The sequence below is a fragment of the Protopterus annectens genome, chromosome 10.part0 (assembly GCF_019279795.1).
Source record: "Protopterus annectens isolate FY-2018-M chromosome 10.part0, PAN1.0, whole genome shotgun sequence".
NCBI lineage: Eukaryota > Metazoa > Chordata > Ceratodontiformes > Protopteridae > Protopterus > Protopterus annectens.
In genome coordinates, this window is record NC_056744.1 from 886561467 (window position 1) to 886586105 (window position 24639).

The following is a 24639-nucleotide window of genomic DNA, read 5'->3' on the forward strand; positions in this document are numbered from 1 at the left end:
GATTTAAAATGTAGTTATGAATTAAAGTTTGATGCAATTCATTTTTTGGATCTTTGTTTTTTTGTGGATAAGAATCAGAAAGTTCAGTGTAAACCTTTTTGAAAACCCACTGTTATTAATAACTTTTTACATTCGTCAAGCATGCATCCACCCCCATCTTTTTGATTCTTTACCTTCTGGGGAGTTTAAACGGGTGTTTACAAATACCTCAGAGGTCAATTTATGGAACCCCTATTTGTTGGAAGGTGAGCAAAGGCTCAGTCATAGGGGCTATTGAAGGGAGATGTTAAAAAAGCAAGTAGAAGGATAGAAAGGGGAAAAAAGGAGGAAAACTGATACCCAAATTGGTGCTCAAGGGGAAAGTAATCCTTTCAGTTGGAAAAGAGAAGAGAATCAGGAGGGGGAATACAGATTATTCTGTGTTATGAGGTATAATCCCTTCTCAGAGATTCTCATGCGAATAATCAGGGAACTTTGGCCGATGGTCATTTTGGATGAATTCTTGAGTACTAGTTTTCCTAAAAGAGTGAATTTCTCCTTTAGACACTATTGTAATTTAAAGGAACTATTAAATTGGCCGGTCAAGATGGGGGATGTTTCTTATAAGTTTGGGATATTTCCATGTGGGTGCTGTTGTTTATGTAACAGAGTATGTAATGTGTAAGGATCTGTTACCAACATCAGAACTTATGTGGCGAATGAGAGGTTTAATTGCAAGTTCTGTGGGGTTGAATATATTTGGGGATGTGGTTGTGAGGTTACATGGTGGTACATAGGGCAGACCAAAAGGATGGTGAGAATACGGGTGTTGAAACATCTGGCTGATATCAGGAATGGTAAAAGGGAGAGTCCTGTAGCCCAACATTTTCTATCTGAATATGATGGGGATGGGACTTTGTTGTTTTTTTGTGCATTGGCGCAACCCCATGGGGGTAAGGGGGGAGACTATCGTTCAAGGTTAAATAATTTAGAAACCACCCATATTTATAATTATTGTACCCTTTACCCTGGGGGACTAAATCAGGAGGTTTGTTTGAACTTTTAAATTTTAAATTTAAACTTTATATGTAAAAAACATATGAATTTGGATTTTAAATTTTCAGAAATAATAATCATAAATATATGTGTGGGCCTGGATTATTCACTTGGGGAAATCAAGATGCATATAATGGTATATAATTTATATTTATATTTGTATTTGTAACTTATATTTGTATATTTAAAAAGGTTGTGCACTTATATTTATTCAGGATGCACTCCAAGCAGGGAATTTTGGTGTTTGATTGTATAATTGTTTAATTGCCAATGAATTTATTTTGGCATGTGTATTTAAGGTGCTGGTACTGTTGATCAAATTTATCCCTCGGAGACGAAAGGCCAAGGTACCAGGAGATTAAAGGAGTATACTGTGGTACACTGATTTCTTGTAGTGTTTGTTTTATCCACTCCATAACTTACCTACCTGACAAATGCCCAACCTTACAGAACTTAGTTCAAATTAACTCAACAGCAGGGCCCTATGATCTTTTGAAAAACTACTGCTAAAGGTTACAAAATCCAGCAACAGCTTTGGAGACTCACTATATTCTATTAATGTCTCTAAAACATGGAACTCTACCCCTCAGAACATACTAAACACATCCAACCCAGCTCAATTCAAAAACTTGCTAAAGAGCCATCTAAATGACAGCTGGTTATGCTCCTGCTCCTCACCAGGCTGAACCTATTTGACTCCTCTCCACCTTCTCCAACACTATTGTTCTTTTTCCACTTTATCTCTGTTATAAATTGAACTTTGGACAAAACAATTGTAAGTTTGCAAATTTTATCTGACAAACATTGTTGAGTTGTAATTATATTGTATATATATATATATCACAGAACACAAAACTGAAATGAGATACAAATGAGCAGTACCATTACAAGAACTGGTAATGATTACAATGCAATGCAGTAGGTTAATAAAGTGCAGTGCTCGTATCTGAGTACTAGGCATAGCAGCAATGGCCCATACTACAAAAACTGTTCTCTGCATGAAACACTCTGCAGATGTGCTCTCAAATGTTAGGCTTGGGAGCAGGCACCACTATACAGCAGAACCAACAGAGAACTTTGCGCTCTATACCTACAGATGATATACAGTGCTGTCCTGTTCTAAAACCTCAGCAAGTCTGTATAACCAGCTCTAAGAGTTCCTTATTTAAAGAAGCCCCAGTGCATACACACACACACACATATATATATATATATATATATATATATGTATATATATATATATGTATATATATATAGATATATATATATATATATATATATATATATATATATATATATATATATATATATATGTATGTGTATGTATATCATAATAAGGTCATCTACCATAACTATATTTAAAAGTTGGAGATGGGAAAATATATTAAAACATCCATATTATGAACAAATATTTCCTTAGAAGAATGCACACTCATAATTTTGATCATTCAAGGTATTTTGTTGTATGTGAACAGAATTAAAAAAAAATCACATTCAGAATTAAAATCCAAACACAGTCATTCTAAGCTCATGGTGGAGAAACTGTTTTTACATTAAAAATTCTACAAAATATCAGTCTGGAGTGCCTGTGTTGTAAGTTAAGATATAAGCTGTTATTTCTAGTGAAGGAATTGTTTACTTCAGTTTACTCAGTGATGGATGGGCTACAAAGGTCGCTAAAACCATTAGATTATCTCAGCAAAGAATCTGCACAACTAGTGGATCAAAAGAAAAGTGATGACTGTTTGAATACTGTTGAGCGAAAATAAAAAATAAACTAAAATAAAATGAGAACAAGAGACTAATCAAGGGAATGGTGAGGTTTTTATTACATGTACATTGGAAATATGTGAAAGAAAAGAGAGATATTGCTTTGCTACTTGAGTGAACTTTGACCTTTGGGAAAACAACAATCATGATGCCCAAGGCAGCGAATTGAAGGGGGAGCTGCATAATGGGGATTTTTTTTCAACATTTTTTTCTCTATCTTTGCTTATTGACATGTAGCTATCCAGTTGTTAAGTTTTATAGTAAAGTAATGAAGATTCTTCAAAGGGCACAAAATGAAACTTGAGCTCTAGCACATTCACATTTTATCCCATTCTTGAGCATGTTCATGTTAAATGGAATTGGGAGTTCATGCAAAGAAATGGAAGAAGACGAGTAGTGCATTTAGTTAGTGTGATTTTTCTTAAACCAGCACTTAACTACAGTTAAATTGCATGCAAAGTTGTTTTAAGAATGGATAAAAGTATCTTCAGAGGTTGCTCATTTTCTAAGCACTTTATTTATCTTTATTAAATAGTAACATCCATTTGGCAGTCTATTTTAAATGAATATTCATGGAGAAAGTTCTAAGATGCATGCATGCAAAAGTATAAACGTATAAAATACAGACTGTAAACAGAAATACACATTCAGTAACCAGTGGTCAGGGTAAAGATGTGCTGTCAGTACATATGGTTGCTATCACAATACAACTTGGTGAAGGGAATGAAAATAATGTGGAATGATATATCAGAGCAGCAGAGTAGAAGGGATACATGACAGGTAACACAGCTGCAGCATTATGATGGGCAGAATAGTATGTGTGTGCGTTTTTATATATACACACACACACACACACACACACACACACACACACACACACACACACACACACACACACACACACACACACACACACACACACACACACACACACACACACACACACACACACACACACACACACACACACACAGTATCAGTGGTGCAACAGGTAGCACACTCACTTATGGTGCAGAAGGCTGTGAGTTCTATTCCCACACCAAGTAGATCGATTGTTGACACTACACTGCACTCCTGAGTATGCCATCCTTCATATGAGACATTAAATTAAGGTATTATCTGCATGAGCTGATGATAACTGAGGTGGATGCAAAAGATCCCATGATGCCCTGGCCAAATTTCCCTACTAGTATAAATACCACCTTGGGACTCTCCTGGGAAGAGGCTACTAGCCTAGTGGGACTAGCCTGGTCAACAAAGGAAAAATGAATAAAAATACATGTGTGTGCATGCAAAAACATCTTTGAATACTTTGATTTCATATTGAATATCAAATTTTTGACTACTCTGATCATCTCTGTGTTTAGATTTTCTAACGGGAATTTGAACTAATAATTCATTCAACTCAAGTTCTTGCAAAGCTGCAATGCAGTTTAACAACATCCAATTAGTTTGCTGCAGCTCGGTAGTCTGTTATTTATCTGTTTCTTGATGTGATATATTTAAAACTAGCATTTCTTCCTCTTTCCTGTGTTAGGAAGTTTCTGTGGAAGTTATTTTAATCATTTTAATTAGATCTTCAACTACTAGGGTAACAAATGTTGTTAGGTTTATTGTTTTTATAACTATCTATGATTATGCCGCCAAACAGGCATAGAAAACATGTGCCTATAGCTATGGATCAAGTCAGGGTGTTAGGAATGTGACGATATATCTCTTCCATTCATCTCTGTGAGAGCCTTAAATAGGCAATATCAGTCCAGGCAAGAATTGTTGTTCTCACATAAATCTTAACCTATGTCCTATTAACTTCTTTAAGAGGAAGAAGTCAGATGCCAACTCAGATAGCACTTTCAGATGTAACTGCTGCAACATACGGGACACTATGCAGGTTGGCAATATTTTAATACATCCCAGCACAGATGTGAAGTTTTATTTTAAAGTTTTTTTTAATCTGTAAAAAGTTCAATATTTGTTTATACGGCTGCATGGATTTGTGGCTATTTTTACTTTAGTAAAATTGAATGATCTCTTTATATTCATACTAAGGAGTACTTGGCTAATATAAGAAGGGGATGTCAAAGTAATGCTTTGTCTAATCATGATAGGAAAATAGGTCATAATTTTAACCATAAGTGCCAGATGCTAAAAGTATTTTCCAAATGCAAAGGAGCAGATTTTAAAAATGAATTATTACCGTCGGAATCTGGATGGCAATTATGTCTAAACAGCATGCATGGTAAAGAACTAAATGAACATACAACTGCTAAACCTTAAATGAATGCAACCGGTATTATGAAGTTTTAAGTATAATATTTGACTCTCTTCTGCTACTTAATAATTACATATGTAGTCACCATGACAGCATTAATACACATACCGTTTCCACTGCTATTGGTGTATGAATATTTGATTGTAAATTGATGATTTAATCCTGTGTGCAACTGATTGCACTTGATGACTGATGAAGGACTGGAGTTAGATGTTTGCCCAAAAGCTATCACTTTCATATTTAACCTATTACATTTTATAGTGTAGACAAGCAGTTGTAGTTGATTTCACAATGGTCAGTTTATCATTCTTGCAAGTGGCTTGAAATTTAAAGCTATGAGAATCTTAACTGTTCAAGTACGTCCGTGTATAAATTTCTGTGATTAAGTTTTGTTCCCTCAATCTTGTTCATTCAGGTTCTTCATCCTTGATCCCATCCTCTCACAATACCATTCCACGTTAGCTTTGACACCTTAAAATCTCACAGATTATCCATGTTTCAAATGAATGGGGAGAGTGCTATCATCCCACAAAGGGATACAGGTCCAGCACGTAGGACTTTGTCAAGATAATGATATAAAACAGGTTGTAAGTGGGAAGGGCTAAACTTAGCCCAACCCAGGTGTCCCTATAAGCTCCATCAAATACAACAACCAGATGGAACATGCATATGAATGCATGCAAAAGCATTTAAGTTATAGGTCATAAGTGAAAAAAAATAGACTGATAAACTAAAAGTTGTTTATTAAAGAGTCTGTAGCAAACTCTGAACTATTACATATTTCAAATATCTACAGAAGTCTTCTAACTTATACTTGAAAATGGGCTAAGATGCAGCAAACTGAATAGCTAACAGTAATGTAATTGACAATTAAGCTAACCTTATATAAAATGCTTGTTTTTTTTATCATTATGACCTTCAGTGATTAAATGACTATTATTTAAAGGACATCCTGCTGGAATTTGTTCCCTCCCACAGTCCTATCATTATGTACAGTATAGGTCTCCCCTCAGCAATATATTATTTACAGAGTAGAAAATGATTGCCTGTAGCCAACTGGCATAATCATGGCCCCTTAATTCAGGGAATAACCTTGGAAAGGCCCACTGAATGTACTTCAATTTTTTAACATCTGCAACTGTATACACACACACACCCACACACAGACACACACACACACACACACACACACACACACACACACACACACACACACACACACACACACACACACACACACACACACAAGCACCATGTTTAAATGTTTAAGTATAAGCCTAATGAATGATTTGTAAAATAAGAAGACTGATGCCAAATGTGAAGCAACAGTTTATTGTATCATGGGTATGTTAAAATATGTCACTTTGCAAATAGACTGGACAAGGCATCAATGATAAAGCAAAACTACAGTGATAACTAACTCTTATAATAATCGGTAACTCAGAGAATATTGCCTCAATTATATAAGGCAACTTATTTTTACCAAAGTGCATAACTTTTCCTCATACTGACTTCCAGTTTATGATCAGATGCGCCCTGTACAAGAGTATGTAGATACATCTGCAGAGAGTTCTGAATGCCCCCAGTATTAATGCTTTATGCTGTTTTGTATCACCCAGTAAACTACACTTGACTTGAGCAGGGGGAGGGATGGTTGTCATGACAATTTGAAAATGCAGCACTGAATCAATAAATTCTGCTCTATGGCCCAAGACTATGAAATGTATTTTGCTGCTTTGACCAGGCTTTATTGTACTTCTAAACAAGAACTAAGATGCACACGGTCCAAGCATGGTGAAATATAAATGTTATGCAGTTGCCTGGTCAGCTGTGAAGTGACAGTTTTCAGCTTGCCGCATCTCATTTTCATGCCTTATGACTTCTGTTTTGACATTTTCATCTGCAGTATTGTGCTAAGGTTTGCATTAATATGTTTTATTTCTAATCTTGCTGAATGACATGGTTATTTATTTCAATGTATTCCTACTATGATCACTTTCACCAACCCCAGCTCATTATACATCCTGTAATTTCTATTTGCTTACCAGCCGTACTTGGATTATCTGCCGTATTTCACCTTCCGATATAGTCCTCATTTTTGATATAGTCCTTCCTTTATGACACACTGTAATTATTATTACTCCCTAATGCACTGGCAAACTCTCAACTCATTCTCCTCCTGTTTTTTCATGTACCTTATCTATGCTTAAATAACTTATTGTTTCAGTTATTCTATTTTTGTTTATGCGTTGTTAACATGGCACCTCATTAGTTCAATGTTATTGCTTTTTTCCCCTTTTTTCTCCCACTTAGTTGACCATCGTTGGACCCTGGTGCCTATCCGTATTCATCAGGTTTACCTATCCTGGCCTCCCCCAGATTTGTTTCTAATAAAGATTGGGGCTGACAAGAAGATCAAGCTGTCCCAGGAACACGCCACGCTGTTGCCATGGGGGGGGTCTTATTTTATGCCCAACCTGTGCACCTACCTGTACATCAGAGGGGCAGCTATGCAATGGAGCCATCCTGACATATCTCCTCTGCAGCAGCTCAGCCAATGTCCTTCACCCTCCCCCTCCTTGGACTAAACTCCTTTTTGTGTCCCATTAGTATGGTCTGCCAGACTGATTCCTTGTAGTTTGTCTGAGAAGCTTGTTCTCTCAAAAAACTGCTTACTCTGTTTGAGGATAATAGAAGAGATGGCTGTTGCTGGTCAGAATAAATGAATATAATATTAACAACCTGAAGATATTACAATATCAGACTCAGAACCTTGTAGCTTTGTTCACTCACCACATCAGCTTGAGTCTGTTGTACCAATCAGTGAGTAAAGCAGGCAATGCTCCCTTCACTACCTGGCTTACCGGGGTGAATACCGAAGAAGAGCAGTACACATCGCAATGAGGAGATGAAGGCATTAGCATATCCTTGTATCTGTAAATATGTTTTGTTCATTTCTTATGTGATCCCATTCACCCAGGCTGTGCCTGAAAATAGTCTGAGATCAGTGCACTATCCTGGTAAACAAATATAAATAAATAAATAATAAGGCTAAGGTGGGGAGTCACTCTACAACACCTAATGATGTAAAAACTGGGAAAAAAAACTTCAGAAAGTGAAAAAGTGGAAAATAACAGTAGCTTGTGCTGGATTTGATTTTGTGAACTTAAATATTTATGTGTTCTTATTTTTAGGTATATTATTCAACGATATATACGCAGCATCAAAATTTGCTGTTGAAGGATTCTGTGAAAGCCTTGCTATACAGGTCCTGAAATTTAAGCTCTGGTAAGTACGGATAATAGCATTAACCTAAAACTGCATGAATATTTTCACAAATAATTTCAAAATTACGCTGTCACATTATGCAAAGTAATTTGAACTGTGCTTTCATTATAGAAAAGTACATTTTAAATAAAGAAAAGTCATGTTATATGTCTACAAGATAAATAAAAAGAAGTGCAGTACAATGGAGCAGACAAAGTAAAATAATTAAGGAAATGGCAAATGTACTGAAACTAAAAAAGTTAAGATTATGCGTAGGTGTCAAAGAGAATCATTAGAAAATAAGAAGAAGAAGCGTTCAAAAGGAAATAATAAGAAAAGAAAAAAATAATCAGAAAGAGGTATAGGTTGATATCTAGCTAAAAAGAAGAAATAAGAAAGCTGAGTAAAAGTCAGACTGTTAAAAGCTAAAAGAAAAAAAAAACATAGGAGATTGCAGAGAAAAAAAGCATTCATCAAGCTAGAAAATACACCTTCAAGCAAATACTTTGACTTGGTAGTCACAAAACAGGAAAGAAACAAATGGAATGTATTGTTAAGCTTTATGGGGAAGGATGTGGAAATACTGGGAAGAAGTCCAAAAAGCAATAGTTCCATCCCTGTTTACAGACTGAAGCTAACGCCTAATGTAACTTTATAAACCATAACTGCAAGCCACTGAGTTTACTATGTAATTGGGGGAGGGATGCAAGTACACTCCCAGGCCTTTCTTCCATATTACACACATTTACTCACGCACACTGCAGATAATTTAGGGAACACTAATTCGCTTATCACGTGTCTTTGAACTGTAGGAGGAATATGGAGCACTAACTACACAAACAAATGATAATAAGCAGACCTTGCACAGAAGGCATCCTTACCAAGGAAAAAATACAAGACATTAAGCCAAAGCAGTATCTACCTAAAGATACTCAAAAACAGACAAGGTATAAATCATCTTAGATTAAATTATACAGTTCTTAAGGAAGGCTATGTTATATAACACTAGAAAGGTGCTTGATGAATTGCAAAACAACATGAGCATATACCACTGAAAAGGCACAGAAAATAGGACCACCAAGATCAGTCCTTATGACAGATGATTAAAATTCAAGGGAGCCAGCAATCCCCAACCTAATAAACAGAATCAGTTTCAAGGTTTCTGTACTACAGATTTAAGGAACAGTCTCCCAATACTATCTGCCCTATCACAGCACAGAGTGAGTAAAACACACAAGTATGCACACAGGCGCCCACACAGCCATAAACACAGCCTTGAAAAATATGACATTTATTAAAAAAATTGCATCTAAAAATCAGGTTGTGTATAGTATGCCACATAGTTTATACTTGCTTAGGTGCAGGGTGTATGAACAGTCCCAGAAAAAAGTGAAGGTACATCATTAGAAGTAATTCCACAGGTTAGTGGATGCTAACAGTAACAATACTACTGGTGAGTACTGGATATATGGAAATGGTTTGAGTGGCAGCAACTGGGTACACAGGGGCTGAGGTTAAAACTCCAAGATAGTCTGGGTCACTGCCTAGGAGACATGAAAAGAATTAGCCCTGAAAACTGGGTAATACTTCAGTGACTTGGGCTATTAGTGGTAGATACTAAAAAGATCTGGGCTGAGAAAATATAGCAATTAACCAAAACAAGGAAACAGACCACTGGGATTAGTATTTCTATGAAGATTTCATACAAACACTGAAAAATCCAAGTGTAGATCAGAGTGTATGTGCTGTATCTTTAAGAAACACATTAAGGACTAAACGTGCACATATAAATACCGGGCACGTGCTATTCCCAGTGCCATTTTGAGAGTCCAGCTGGAGACTGAGCATGTATAATTGCAGTAGTTAATTTGTATATAAGTTACTTAAGTTAAAGTCAGTAAACTTCTATCATAATATGTTTGTGCATAATAAAGCTGCTTGAACAGAACCCACAAAGAGTCTTCTATTGTGTCCAAAGTAGGAGAGCAACATGGTGTCAGAAACAGGATTCCAGAGATTGATATTCAGAGCCATGAGGTGCAGAAATGACAGTGAAGGCAAACTAAGAGAAACGAGCATGAAAAAGAGCCAGAAAAGAATCAAAGGTAATGAGAATATGCACAAACTACTTGTTTTATAAAAAAGATAAACCAGAGCATTACAAGGGCACAAACTGCATTATTAAACAAGCGTGATGCATGAAGATTTGTTAACTAAGCAACATGTTTAAGATTAAGATACTTGATGAAAAGCTTATCAGAAAAGCAAAATGAGTATGTTTGAAGCAAAACAGGCATGTTTAGAGTAAAATGAGCACAAGAAAAGTAAAGTGGACATGAAAAGAGTAAACTAGCAAAATTAATATAATAAAAGCAAAAAAAAATGCATATTAAGCATAAACAAAGCAAGGCAACTGCATGTTTTTTGGCAAAGTGCTGTGTTTTGGCATAACTATGACTTTGTATTGTATCAGGGGCATAGCTAGAGTTATTCGAAGTATCTCAACATGTGTAAATGTGCTTACAGTGTGTCCTTTTTACTGTGTATGTATTCCAAGGAGTTTATTTGTGTGCAAAGTGCAGCTACTTTGTGGAGTACAGTCAAAGTATAGCCGTTTTGAAAAGTTTCTTGTGCTGGGTGTGTTTATTCGCAAAGTGCCATCATTACAGACCGTTTCTTGCATTGTAAATAATTGCCTACCAAGGTACCACTATTTTGGGGAAATTTCAGTGTGCTGTGAATAATTTATTAACAAAGTGCAATTACTTCAAAGTGTTTCTGACTCTGAGCTTCTTTTGCCCAGTTTATTCGCATCGTGCAGTTATTTGAAATGTTTCTCACATTGATAAGAGGTGATTTCTTGCAGTACAGTAATTTCAAGAGTATTACAGTGCCAGAGAGACTTATTTCGCAAAGTTCAGTTATACAGAGGGTTGTTGTGCTATTGGGCAAAGTTAAAAATACATTTCTGGAATATGTGTATGTGTATATGTTCATACTTATTTGCAAAACTCTTCATTGGTATGTCTTAATATGGTAGACGGATTTTGAAAGCCCTTATCACTTGTGTTTGATAAGAATATTGCAGAGAATTAGAGAATATTTGAGCAAGAGTAATATTTTTTTACAAGCAGCTTATTCAGATAAAGATGCACGCACCAGGGCATTCATTTTGCTAAACCTAGCTGGGTCAGAGGCCACTGAAAGAGAGCATTCATTTGTGCATGCACCAGCAGTATATGAGGGAGAAAGTGAAAATCATCATATTATTGTACAGGCTGAATCCAGGGAAGACCTCGAGTGTTTGAAGTGCAAATTCAGAGAATTAACCTCCAGACAAATATTACATTAGAGAGACATTTGTTTTACACAAGAGATCAGAAACCAGGGCAATCTTTTGCAGCTTATATAACTGACGTGAGAAGCAAAGCTAAAATGTGTCAGTTTGGTGACTTAAAAGATGAGTAAATAAAGGACAGGCTCATGTATGGTATTAATAGTGCTGCTGTGAGAAAGATTTTGCTTTCTGATAGTGATTTAACATTGAGTAAAGCCATAGAGATTTGTCAAATCACAAGTATGCTTGCAAGAGAAAAGTGCATGGTTTCAGTAAGCTCCAGAGCAAATCTAGATAGCATGCAACCTTGGCAAACAGGAGTAGGCCTAAGCACATGGCAGCCAAAACCCCTACTGGTTCACCAGGGAAACCATGTAGTTTTCCAGCAAGTTCTAAGACTAGCTCAGTTAAAGAAGCATACTCAGTGCAGTACAAACATGAATTAGCATAACCCAAATCCAGCTTTATTGACTGTCGCTATTGTGGTGCCAATCATGAGTCTAAAAGAGAGAAATGCTTAGCATTTGCTCAGCAATGTCACAAGTATAAAAAATAGAACCATTTTCAATGGTTTTCCAAATCAAGCAAACCCCACACAGTTGTAAAGGGTCACGCAAAAAAGCAAAATTGATGAAGTAGACTGCAAATCCACTTTCTATGTAGATGGTGTATCAGTAATTGTTGAAAGAGTTGATGCAGTGAATTTATTGGCAAAGAGTGAAGTGTTTTGTACAGTCTGGATCAATGGTAAATCTACAGAGCTTAAAGTAGACACTGGTTCAAAGTGTAATGTTATATCAGCAGACACATTTGCTAAAGTGAGAACTAATGAGCAACACAGTGTGGCCAGTAGTGCAAAACTTGTTGCTTATAGAGGTACAGAAATTCAAACCAAAGGCTCAGTGATGCTTTCATGTTATTTGACTAGGAACTGTTACAGCTTGTTATTCTATGTAGTCCGAAGACCAGTACAGTCATTAGTGGGTCCCAAAGACAGTTTGAGAATGAATCTGATTTATTTTACCAAAGAAGTTCATCATATAAGTGCATATCCTAGTTCCAATTTTTCTGAAGCCATTTTCTCAGAGTATGCTGATGTTTTCGATGACAAGTTGGGCAAACTTCCAGTTGTGTATTCCATGAAGTTAGACCCAGAGGTCATTATAGTAGTCAGACCAGCAAGTAAAAGTTCTGATAGCTATGCAGGATAAAGTCAAGGCTCAGCTGGATAAAATGGTACAGCAAGGTGTAATTTGTCCAGTTACAGAACCAACTGAATGGGTGTTGTCCATGGTAGTAGATCATAAAAAAGGCTCAGATGAAATCAGAATATGTATCTGAACAAAGCATTGAAGAGACCACATAATCCAATGCATACAGTTGAAGAGGTTGCAGCTCTAATACTGAATGCCACTGTTTTTTCTGTCTTTGATGCAAAAGTTCATTTTGGCAAGTGATGCTTGATCACAAATCCTCTTTACTAACCACTTTTGGTACCCCATTTCGCAGATACAGATTCCTAAGGATGCCATATGGAATACATTCTGAAAAGTGAAGTCTTTCAGCATGCAATGGAGCAAATATTTTTGGGTTATCCTTGTGCCATAATAGTAGATTATTTATTGGTTGGAGGTAATGGTGATGCAGAGCATGACAGAAATCTAAAAAGTTCTAGACAGAGTACGTGAAGTAAACTTGAAGCTTAATCCTCTGACGTGCAAATTCAGACTACCAGAAGTTACATATGTAGATCATTTACTTACTGCTTGAGACCAGACCTGACCAAGCAAGCAGCTATTCTTGAGATGTCAGCACCAGATTATATTCAAGCTCTACAGCATTTCCTAGGCATGGTCAACTATTTAGGCAAGTTCATACCAGACTTCAGTGAGTTGACAGCACCTTTAAGAGACCTGACATGCAAAAATGTTACATGGTCATGGTTAGAACAGCACCAGAAGGCATTTGAGGACCTAAAGCAGAAAATTGCCACCCCACCTACATCAAGATACTATGATGTAAATAAACCAGTAACACTTTCCTGTGATGCTTCAAAATTTGGTCTTGGTGCAGTCATTCTTCAAGAGGCAGCCCAGTAGCCTATCCATCTAGAGCACTTACCCATTACTCCTTGAAGGCTTTTGGCTGAGACGTCAGAGTTTTATTAAATTCATTTGGTACACTGGCTGGTTGTTTTTTTTTTTCTGGTACAACCATGGTACTGTTTTTTTTCAGTTGTTGTAGTTGGTAGAACACTTACCCAAACTGAAATGCAATATGCTCAAATTGAGAAAGAACTTTTGGTAATAGTATTTGCATGTTCAAAGTTTCATGATTACATCTATGGTCGAGCTATTCAGATTGAAACTGATCACCAACCTCTAGTTAGTATTCTAAAGAAGCCCATGCATTCAGCTCCAGCAAGATTGCAAAGAATGATGCTCAAATTACAAAAGTACAGGTTTAAAATTGTCTATATGAAAGGGAAACTACTTATCTGGCTGATACCCTATCCAGATCGTTCAGAAATTCGACTGAATAGCTTGAAGCAGAGAATTTTGACTTTGACATAATTTCTCTAACACTAGACTTGATGAGCTGAGAGATCATACAAAGACTGATCCAATTTTGCAAAAGCTCAACCACTACATTAATGCTGGATGGCTGTCAAAGCAATCTAGTGCACCACCTGAAATGGAAACTTATTTTCTTTACAGAGATGAGATGTTGATGGAAGATGACATTATTTTCAAAGGTCCTAAAATTGTTGTTCCTGCATCCTTACAAGAATATATCCAGATTTTGCATTGTGGTTACCCAGTTCTGCATCCACTAAAAGAAGAGCGAGAGATCTTGTATTTTGGCCTTCATTGCTGAAAGACATTGATAAAGTACTTTCTTCTTGTTCAGTATGCAATAGTACTAAACCGCATTTGCAAAGAGATCCACTTCAGCTAAGTCAAGTTCCTGATCTACCTTAGTCAACAGAAGCCACTGATATCTTTGAGTGGGGGAATCAATACTACTAAGTATTGGTAGATTCTTATTTAAACTGGTTTGAGATTGACTTACTACCTAATCTAACATCCCCTACTGGTATTACTAAGTTGAAGCATCATTTCTCAGTCCATGGTAGTCCACGCAGAGTTGTTTCTGACAGTGGTACTCAGTTTACTAGTCAGTTGTTTCAGAAATTTGCAAGAGAATGGAACTTTGTACATGTTAGTAGCAGTCCTGAATATCCACAATGAAACGGACTAGCTGAACGTGCAGTACAGAGTGCAAAGCAATTACTTGAAGGGTCAAAGCATGACAATACTGATGTCTTTTTGAATTTATCACAGAAACATACCCCGTGATGATAAACTTGGCTCACGTCCTCAAAGACTTCTATCCAGGCAAACCAGAATGACACTACCTATTAGTTCCAATTTATTGAGGCCTAGAGCTAAAAAAAACAGAACCATCAAAGCTCAATTATTCAAGAAACATTCTATCCAGAAGTCCAGTTATGATAAATCGAGCAGATTTCTTCATCTGTTGAGGAATGGAGAGACAGTGAGGATACAAATGGAGAAAGGTTTTGATTAGATTGGTCAAGTTACATGTATATGTAGCGAGCCGAGATACTACCTTGTAGATTCTGAGGGTTTGGGGTACAGGAGAAATTGCAGACATCTTCTTCCTGTACCAGAATCATCATGGCAGCATTGTTCCTGTGATACAGACTCTGGATCTCAAAGCGAACCAGATGTTGTTCCAATCCCAAAGTGTGTTTCAAGCTCTGCTTCCATTCCTAAGGATGTTATAAATACTCCCAAGGTTGAACATTCTATAGAGACAGTTCCAGTTGCTAAACCAAATTCCCAGTTTTATGTCACACAATATGGTCAAATTTCCAGGCCCAGTGTGAAATACACAGCAACATGGACATAACTGTATATATGTACCTCGTCTTGTATAATTGCACGACAAAGAACCACCTGTAGTATCTGCATGCCAAATAGATTCATAATCTTGCATAATCTATTTCTCAAAGAGGAAGGATGAAGTTCAGAGTGTATGTGCTGTATCTTTAAGAAGCATATCAAGGACTGAACGTGCACATATAAATACGTTCTATTCGCAGGGCCATTTTGATAATGCAGCCAGAGAGTGAGCATGTATGATTGCAGTAATTAGTTTATACATAAGTTACTTAAGTTAAAGTCAGTAAACTTCTATTGTAACGTGTTTGTATATAATAATGCTGCTTGAACAGAACCCACAAAGACTCTTCTACGGTGTCCAAAGTAGGAGAGTGACACTAAGGATTATACAAGTTCAATAGAAACATTCAAAGGAGGCACCTAGAGCATATATTATCATCTTGAAGGGTAAAGTAAAAACAACACTAAGGAAAATAATGTCACGGCGAGCAGCAGACTCAGATGAGGTCATGGCAGATACAATCAAGACATTGGGTGAGTTAGGCGAGAAATGGCTGCAGAGAGTACTCATAGCAGTATGGAGAGTAAGGCATACACTAGATAACTTGAGAATAAGCATTCTAGTGCCAGTGTACAAGAACAATTGGGATATTCACAACTGTGAACAGCACAGAGGTATCAAATTCCTGTCACACTGCAAGAGTGTTCTAACAAATGCCCTGATTAGTAGAAAGTAATATGGGAGATGAGTGGTTCAAATTCAGCTCAGGATGCAGCACAACCAACCCAATGTTTGCAGTGAGGCAGATAGCTGAAAAAAAAATAGACATGTGGAAAGAGTCCAACTGGGCATTCCCAGACTTGGAGGAAGCATATGACAAGGTTTCAAGAAAACTGACTTGGGCAGTCTTCAGACGGTTCGAAGTCCAAGAAACATTGATAGAATTAGTGCAGACTATGTGCAAGGACCCATTGACACAAGTAATAACAGTGTTTGCACTCAAGGAAGGATTTCTAGTGGGAGTGAATGTGCATCAGGCTTCAGTTCTGGGCCCACTGTTGTTCAGATGAGTGATGGAGTAAATAAGCAAGCAGGTGAGAGAAGACAGTTCAATAAACTTGATGTGTGCATGCTCCGAACAAGAACTTCAGCATGGAATGCAAAACTAAAAGTGCAAGGAATACATTGTTCTTTTTCATCTCTCATTAGTCCTAACATTTAATACAATTTCACATTTGCCATGTACCTCTCATAACACCATATTGGAAAAACACAAGCCTCCTAAGGAAGAAAATTGAAGGCTAAAATTCCATGAACTACCCAGCCAGATTAAAATTCCTGTTTTTATACTCTGCATCTTACAGGTCCTTGTGTGGTGATCTATGCCTAGCTTTTCATACCCTGCATCTTACAGGTCCTTGTGTGGTGATCTATGCCTGGCTTTTCATACCCTGCATCTTACAGGTCCTTGTGTGGTGATCTATGCCTGGCTTTTCATACCCTGCATCTTACAGGTCCTTGTGTGGTGATCTATGCCTGGCTTTTCATACCCTGCATCTTACAGGTCCTTGTGTAGTGATCTATGCCTGGCTTTTCATACCCTGCATCTTACAGGTCCTTGTGTGGTGATCTATGCCTGGCTTTTCATACCCTGCATCTTACAGGTCCTTGTGTGGTAATCTATGCCTGGCTTTTCATACCCTACATCTTACAGGTCCTTGTGTGGTGATCTATGCCTGGCTTTTCATACTCTGCATCTTACAGGTCCTTGTGTGGTGATCTATGCCTGGCTTTTCATACTCTGCATCTTACAGGTCCTTGTGCGGTGATCTATGCCTGGCTTTTCATACCCTGCATCTTAACGGTCCTTGTGTGGTGATCTATGCCTGGCTTTTCATACCCTGCATCTAACAGGTCCTTGTGTGGTGATCTATACCTGGCTTTTCATGCCCTGCATCTTACAGGTCCTTGTGTGGTGATCTATGCCTGGCTTTTCATACCCTGCATCTTACAGGGTCTTGTGTGGTGATCTATGCCTGGCTTTTCATACCCTGCATCTTACAGGTCCTTGTGTGGTGATCTTTGCCTGGCTTTTCATACTCTGCATCTTACAGGTCCTTCTGTGGTGATCTATGCCTGGCTTTTAATACTCTGCATCTTACAGGTCCTTGTGTGGTGATCTATGCCTGGCTTTTCATACCCTGCATCTTACAGGTCCTTGTGTGGTGATCTATGCCTGGCTTTTCATACCCTGCATCATACAGGTCCTTGTGTGGTGATCTATGCCTGGCTTTTCATACCCTGCATCTTACAGGTCCTTCTGTGGTGATCTATGCCTGGCTTTTCATACCCTGCATCTTACAGGTCCTTGTGTGGTGATCTATGTCTGGCTTTTCATACCCTGCATCTTACAGGTCCTTGTGTGGTGATCTATGCCTGGCTTTTCATACCATGCATCTTACAGGTCCTTGTGTGTTGATCTATGCCTGGCTTTTCATACCCTGCCTCTTACAGGTCCTTGTGTGGTGATCTATGCCTGGCTTTTTATACCCTGCATCTTACAGGTCCTTGTGTGGTGATCTATGCCTGGCTTTTCATACCCTGCATCTTACAGGTCCTTGTGTGGTGATCTATGCCTGGCTTTTCATACCCTGCATCTTACAGGTCCTTGTGTGGTGATCTATGCCTGGCTTTTCATACCCTGCATCTTACAGGTCCTTGTGTGGTGATCTATGCCTGGCTTTTCATACTCTGCATCCTACAGGTCCTTGTGTGGTGATCTATGCCTGGCTTTTCATACCCTGCATCTTACAGGTCCTTGTGTGGTGATCTATGTCTGGCTTTTCATACCCTGCATCTTACAGGTCCTTGTGTCGTGATCTATGCCTGGCTTTTCATACTCTGCATCTTACAGGTCCTTGTGTGGTGATCTTTGCCTGGCTTTTCATACCCTGCATCTTACAGGTACTTGTGTGGTGATCTATGCCTGGCTTTTCATACCCTGCATCTTACAGGTCCTTGTGTCGTGATCTATGCCTGACTTTTCATACTCTGCATCTTACAGGTCCTTGTGTGGTGATCTATGCCTGGCTTTTCATACCCTGCATCTTACAGGTCCTTGTGTGGTGATCTATGCCTGGCTTTTCATGGGATGGACCCTGTCCTTTTTTATCTCATTTACCTCCATAGGACTGTTGGCACAATGAATATTCTCTCCAGAAACCTTATCCTCCACCATCAGATTAACAACATGTGCTAGTGTGACAGATACTTAACCCAGTGCATCCCATACTTTTGGAACAAACTCCTTTTGCATGTCAAACATTGGAAAACTCTGCCTACTTCTAAATCAAGACTTGAGAAGTGGATGGATAAATGCAAATTCACTACTTGGTTATGTGGCATTTATCTACTTGACCAGCAAGGATAATGTCTCATAATTTTAATGGTGTACTTGGCTAAGAATCTTGAACGTCACCTGGGCTACAGGCTTAATTCCTACCTATGAACCTCTGTTGGACAGAGATCTTACCTATATATAAATTTATGGGTTACATGTGGAAAATGGGCTATATTTTCAGTATAAATGTTGTTTTGTTAGAGAGAGTAACATGGGAAGGTAGTATTGTGGATATCCCCTGCCTAGACTAAGGCCACAGAAGCTTTATAATCCAAATGCAGCATATTCTGATTAGCATGCCATTGCTTCAGTTATTTCATTTTTAAATATTGTTTGAACAAATGGGAAGTAAGGCATGCGAATGCCCAGATTCAACAGCTATCCAACGAAGCAATGCTATAGTTTAGTGCTTTTTGGTAAAACTAAGTCATGCTTTGGTCTCTGATAAGAGTGTAACTGTGTAACTGTGGAGAGGAAGAGACAGAGAGGGAATTAAAAACAGGCTGACAAATACATGTATAATGCCAAAGGCCACAAATGTTACCAAATTACTATAACTTTCTTAATGAATGGAGCAGATGAATAACATCTTCCTTCTGCACCAGAATAGTTGATAGTCTAAATCCTGTTCCATCTAATAATAATTAGAGAAACTGAAAAAAAATATTGATAAAGAAAAGTTAAAGAAAGAATGGTTACCTCCTAGGTGGTCATTAACATATTTCAACAGTCAGAGCCACTTCAATGACAGTAATCAAAAAGGATGCCTATTGTCTGTAACTCTGACATGGCACAGTTCTTTCTTTCAGTACAGTAGCTGGTGTTAAACACTGTCAAGTAAACAACCTACTACAAAGCATGAACAAACAATAAATACATCTTAAGAATCTGCACATGTATTTGAGAATTAATTTACACATTTATTTGACAATTTTATCACCCATTATGAGTAATCTGAGCAGTAATAATGTGTCAGTGGCACAACACCACACTTGCCTTTAGTGCAGAAGACTTAGGTTCTATTCCTGAACCAGATAGATCGATAGTTGACACTGCATTGCAGCATAAGGGGTTTGCTGCTCACCTGAGTGTGTCATCCTTTGGTTGAGACATTAAACTGAGGCCTCATCTGCTTGGGTTGGTGATAGCTCAGGTGGATGCAAAATATTCCACAGCACCAATCAAAAACAGTAGGGATCCTTTAACATAACATAAAAACATTCTTTACTTATTTGCATAATGTATATATTTACAAGGACATGCACTCACGTTTGTACTTTTTTACTATTTATCATTTTTTCTTATAAGATCCTCATTGTTACGCTTCTTTACTTGCCCCCCACTATTTCTTCATACCCATAATCTAATTATTTGCAATATATCTGCCAAAATCCATTACCCATTGAACAGAATTTCATTCATTCTTTCATTCCAAATGACCCGTATTTGCATAATATAAATTATCTACTCTTCTCACATATTCTTTCTTCTTGTTCTTATAATATTCATATATAATCATATTCTTATCTATATTGTTTATGTCATTAATACAGACATAAAAAATTCTTCACACAACTTTTCAGAAATTTTCACCACTCCTTTACATTTCTAGAAACGTGTTCTGTTGTCTCTTCCTCCCCAGAAAATAAATGCACTCTTTCATCTTTTCTTATATGACATATTCCCCTTTACTGGTAATTGATCTATTATCAGTCTCTGTTGGAAATCCTGACACTCTTATTATCTTGATACACCACTTCTTCTGTTACTTTTATAGCTTTAGTCACTTCTGCTGGTAAATTCTACATAGATTTCTTCTTCTTCTTTTGGCTGTTCCCATTAGAGGTCACCACAGCAGATCATCTGTTTCCATTTCTTCCTGTCCTCTGTATCTTTCTCTGTCACACCAACCAATTGTATGTCCTCTCTCAACACATCCATAAGCCTTATCTTAGGCCTTTTTTTCCCTCTTACCTGGCAGCTCCATCCTTAGCATCATTCTCCCAATATATCCAGCATCCCTCCTCAGCACATGTCCAAACCACCACAATCTCACCTCTCTGTCTCTGTCTCCAAACCAACCAACTTAAGCTGACCATCTAATATACTCATTTCTAATCCTGTCCATCCTTGTCACACATCTTTAACTCTGGCACCTCCAGATCTGACTCTTGTCTTTTCATAAGTCTGACTCCTGTCTTTTCATCAGTGCCACTGTCTCCAACCCATATAACATAGCTGGTCTTACTACTATCTTGTAGACCTTCCCTTTCACTCTCATTGGTACCTGTCTGTCACAAATCACTCCTGACGGGTCTACTTTATTCACTTGAAACACGTAAAACCCGAATCTGAATAGCACGACATGTAAAGAGCGAACTGAGAATATGTTGAACGTACTAAAGCATGAAATTTAAAACCACGAACTGTCATAGTCAGCCAACCCACCACCCACAACACACTACCTGCCCAAACACAATAAAAAAACTCATACATACACTAACCAAAACCCTACTTCTAACCCTAAATTAAAGCACCAAAACCCTACTGCTAACCCTACACTAACCCCACATACACAACTATCTATGCACTATCCTTAACCCCTCCCCAACCCTAAGGTCTGTAACTACCGCACACTTCCCCTAAGGAGCTATACCCAAACAAACTAAATATTCCACACATATACACTTAAAAAAATCCTACACTAAACCTTACATACATTACCTACACAAAACCTTACATACACGGGTCTAAATTAGAACACTGAACATTCAAAATGTTGAGTGTTCTAATATCGAACCCTATCAATCGGAAATTACAAACATCGAACATTCAGAACAGCAAATTTTTTCCTAGGGAAAAAATTTGCTGTTCCAAAACACATACACACAACACAAGCACAACAAACAAACAGCAATCCACACACATACACCTAAACTCTTACACCTAACCCTACACTAAACTATACATTCACCACTAACTATCCACTTACCTTAACCCAAACCCTATACCTCACCCGTGCCCTAACCCTAACTGACCTACCCCGCCATAAACCTCATGTCCACACAATCGCACACTTACCTGACCTGCGCCCTAACCCTAACTCACCTAACCCGCCCTAACCCTCACATCCACACAATCGCACATTTACCTGAACCCAACTCGTAACTTTCCACCACAGCACTGAAAATACCGAAGTAACAGTAATGGACAACCGAATTCTTTCCCTAGGAAAAAATTCTGTTTTCTGTTTCTTCGATATTTTCAGCGTTCGCTGAAAATGGGTCGATATTAGAACACTCAACATTTTGAATGCTCGGTGTTCTAATATAGACCCACATACACTACCTACCTATGCACTTACCTTAACCCCTCCCTAACCCTAAGGTCCATAACTATCGCACACTTACCTTACGGAGCTATACCGCAGATGGGCCAACTATGCAAGTTTGATATTTCCACTTTCGTGGTTTCATTCGTTTGAGGTATTCACAGTTCGCTCCTTATGTGTCACGCAATTCGGATTTGGGTTTTTTGTGTTTCGAGCGTGTAAAGTAGACCCACTCCTGACACTCTCCTCCACCCACTCCACCCTGCCTGTACTCTCTTCTTCCCCTCTCTTCCACACTCACCATTACTCTGAACTGTTGATCCCAAGTATTTAAACCCATCCATCCTTGCCAGCTGTACTCCCTGCATACTCACCATTCCTCTGTCCTCCCTTTCATTCACACACATATATTCTGTTTTAGTCCTGTTGAAAAGGGCACAGAGCTGATCCTTGATGTAATCCCATCTCCACCTTGAACGCATCTGTCACTCCTGTTGCAGACCTCACCACTGTCAAACTGCCCTCATACATATCCTGTACCACTTTTACATACTTCTCTGCCACTCCCGACTTCTTTATACAATACCACAACTCCTCTCTAGGCACCCTGTCATATGCTTTATCTAAGTCCACAATGCAACTCCTTCTGACCTTCTCTATACATCTCCATCAACATCCTCAGAACAAACATCACATCTGTAGTACTCTTTCCTAGCATTAAACCATACTGCTACTCACTAACCATCACATCTCTTCTTAACCTAGCTTCCACTAATATCTCCCATAACTTCATGCTGTGGCTGATCAATTTTATGCCTTAGTAGTCACTACAGCTCTGCAAATCACCCTTATTCTTAAAAATTGGTACCAATACACTTCTTCTCCACTCCTCAGGCATCCTGTCACTTTCCAAGATTTTGTTAAACAATCTGGTTAAAAACCCCACTGCCATCTCTTGTAAACACCTCCATGTTTCTACCACTATGTCATCTGGAACAACAGCCTTTCCACTATTCATACTATTTATAGCTGTCCTTACTTCCTCCTTGCTAATCCATTGTACTTCCTGATTCACTATCCTCATCATCCAACCTTCTCTCTCTCTCATTCTCTTCATTCATCAGCCCCTCAAAGCACTATTTCCATCTGCTCAACACAGTCTCCTTGCTTGTGAGTATGTTTCCCCCTCTCTCTCTTCACCATATTCCTCATCTCCTTCTACTCCTGTCTACTTTCTTCATTTCTCTTACAATCCCACTTCTTCTTCACCATCTCTATAATCTCTTGTACTTCCTCATTCCACCACCAGGTCTCCTTGTCCTCCTTCCTCTGTCCAAGTGTCACACCAAGCACCTTTCTAGCTGTCTCCCTTACCACCTCTGCTGTGGCTGCCCAGCTATCTGGCAACTCTTCACTGCCTCCCAGTGCCTGTCTTAACTTCTCCCTGAACTCCACCTTATAGTTATCCTTTTTCAACTTCCAAAGTTTGATCCTTGGCACTACACTCACTCTCTACCTCATCTTCTTGATCGCCAACGTCATCCTACAGATTACAATCCTATTTGCATAATAATAATTTTTCATCACATCATTAGACCGTATTTTTCTTTCTCTGTTTCATCAAGCTTTATTTTCCATGTTAGTATTTTTTCTTGATAATTTTTAATTTCTTCACTTACATATTCTTTTTTCTTATTCTCATCATCTTCCAGAATATTTTGTACTTTTATTCTCACTATTAATTTCTCATTCTCTTCCTTTGCCCACTTTAATATTCTATACAACTTTAAAGAAACAGAATAAACAACTGGATTTAGTAACCCAAATCCACCTTCATCTTCACTCATATATAACACACCTCTATTCACCGGGTTAAATCTTAAACTCCATATGAAAGAAAACACCAAGTGAACAATTTCCTCTTTATATTTTTCTGGGATCATATAAACATTTAACATAAATGCTATTTTTTGCATTAATACAGAATTTACCAGATAAAACTTTTTCTTGAGTTCATTTTTTTATCAAGCCCTTCCATTTCATCGTAACTACATAATTTTTGCCAGACTGTATCCCTGGCAAAGACACTTCATTGATGGAAAAGTACACATCCCCAATTTTCACCACATCACCCAAACCCTTACCTTTATCTTTATTCAATGTCATTCTCATTTCTTTTAAACACCCATTCAGACAAATCAACACTCCCCACATCCATATTTTCTTCTTAGTAACTATAACCATAACCATATCACCTGCCTGTGTCAAAACTATTGGAATCAAAACCTCGTTTTTGC

General features: G+C 38.0%; 1 protein-coding gene across 2 annotated transcripts in view; it reads left to right on the forward strand.

Moving 5' to 3' along the window:
• The window catches only part of LOC122812813 (retinol dehydrogenase 8-like), a 157778-nt gene that overhangs the window by 39073 nt on the left and 94066 nt on the right, over nucleotides 1-24639 (forward strand). For both annotated transcript variants that reach the window (XM_044084865.1, XM_044084866.1), the window contains exon 4: nucleotides 8272-8365. In XM_044084865.1, coding sequence (XP_043940800.1) covers nucleotides 8272-8365 — 94 coding nt within the window. The remainder of the gene's footprint in view (nucleotides 1-8271; nucleotides 8366-24639) is intronic.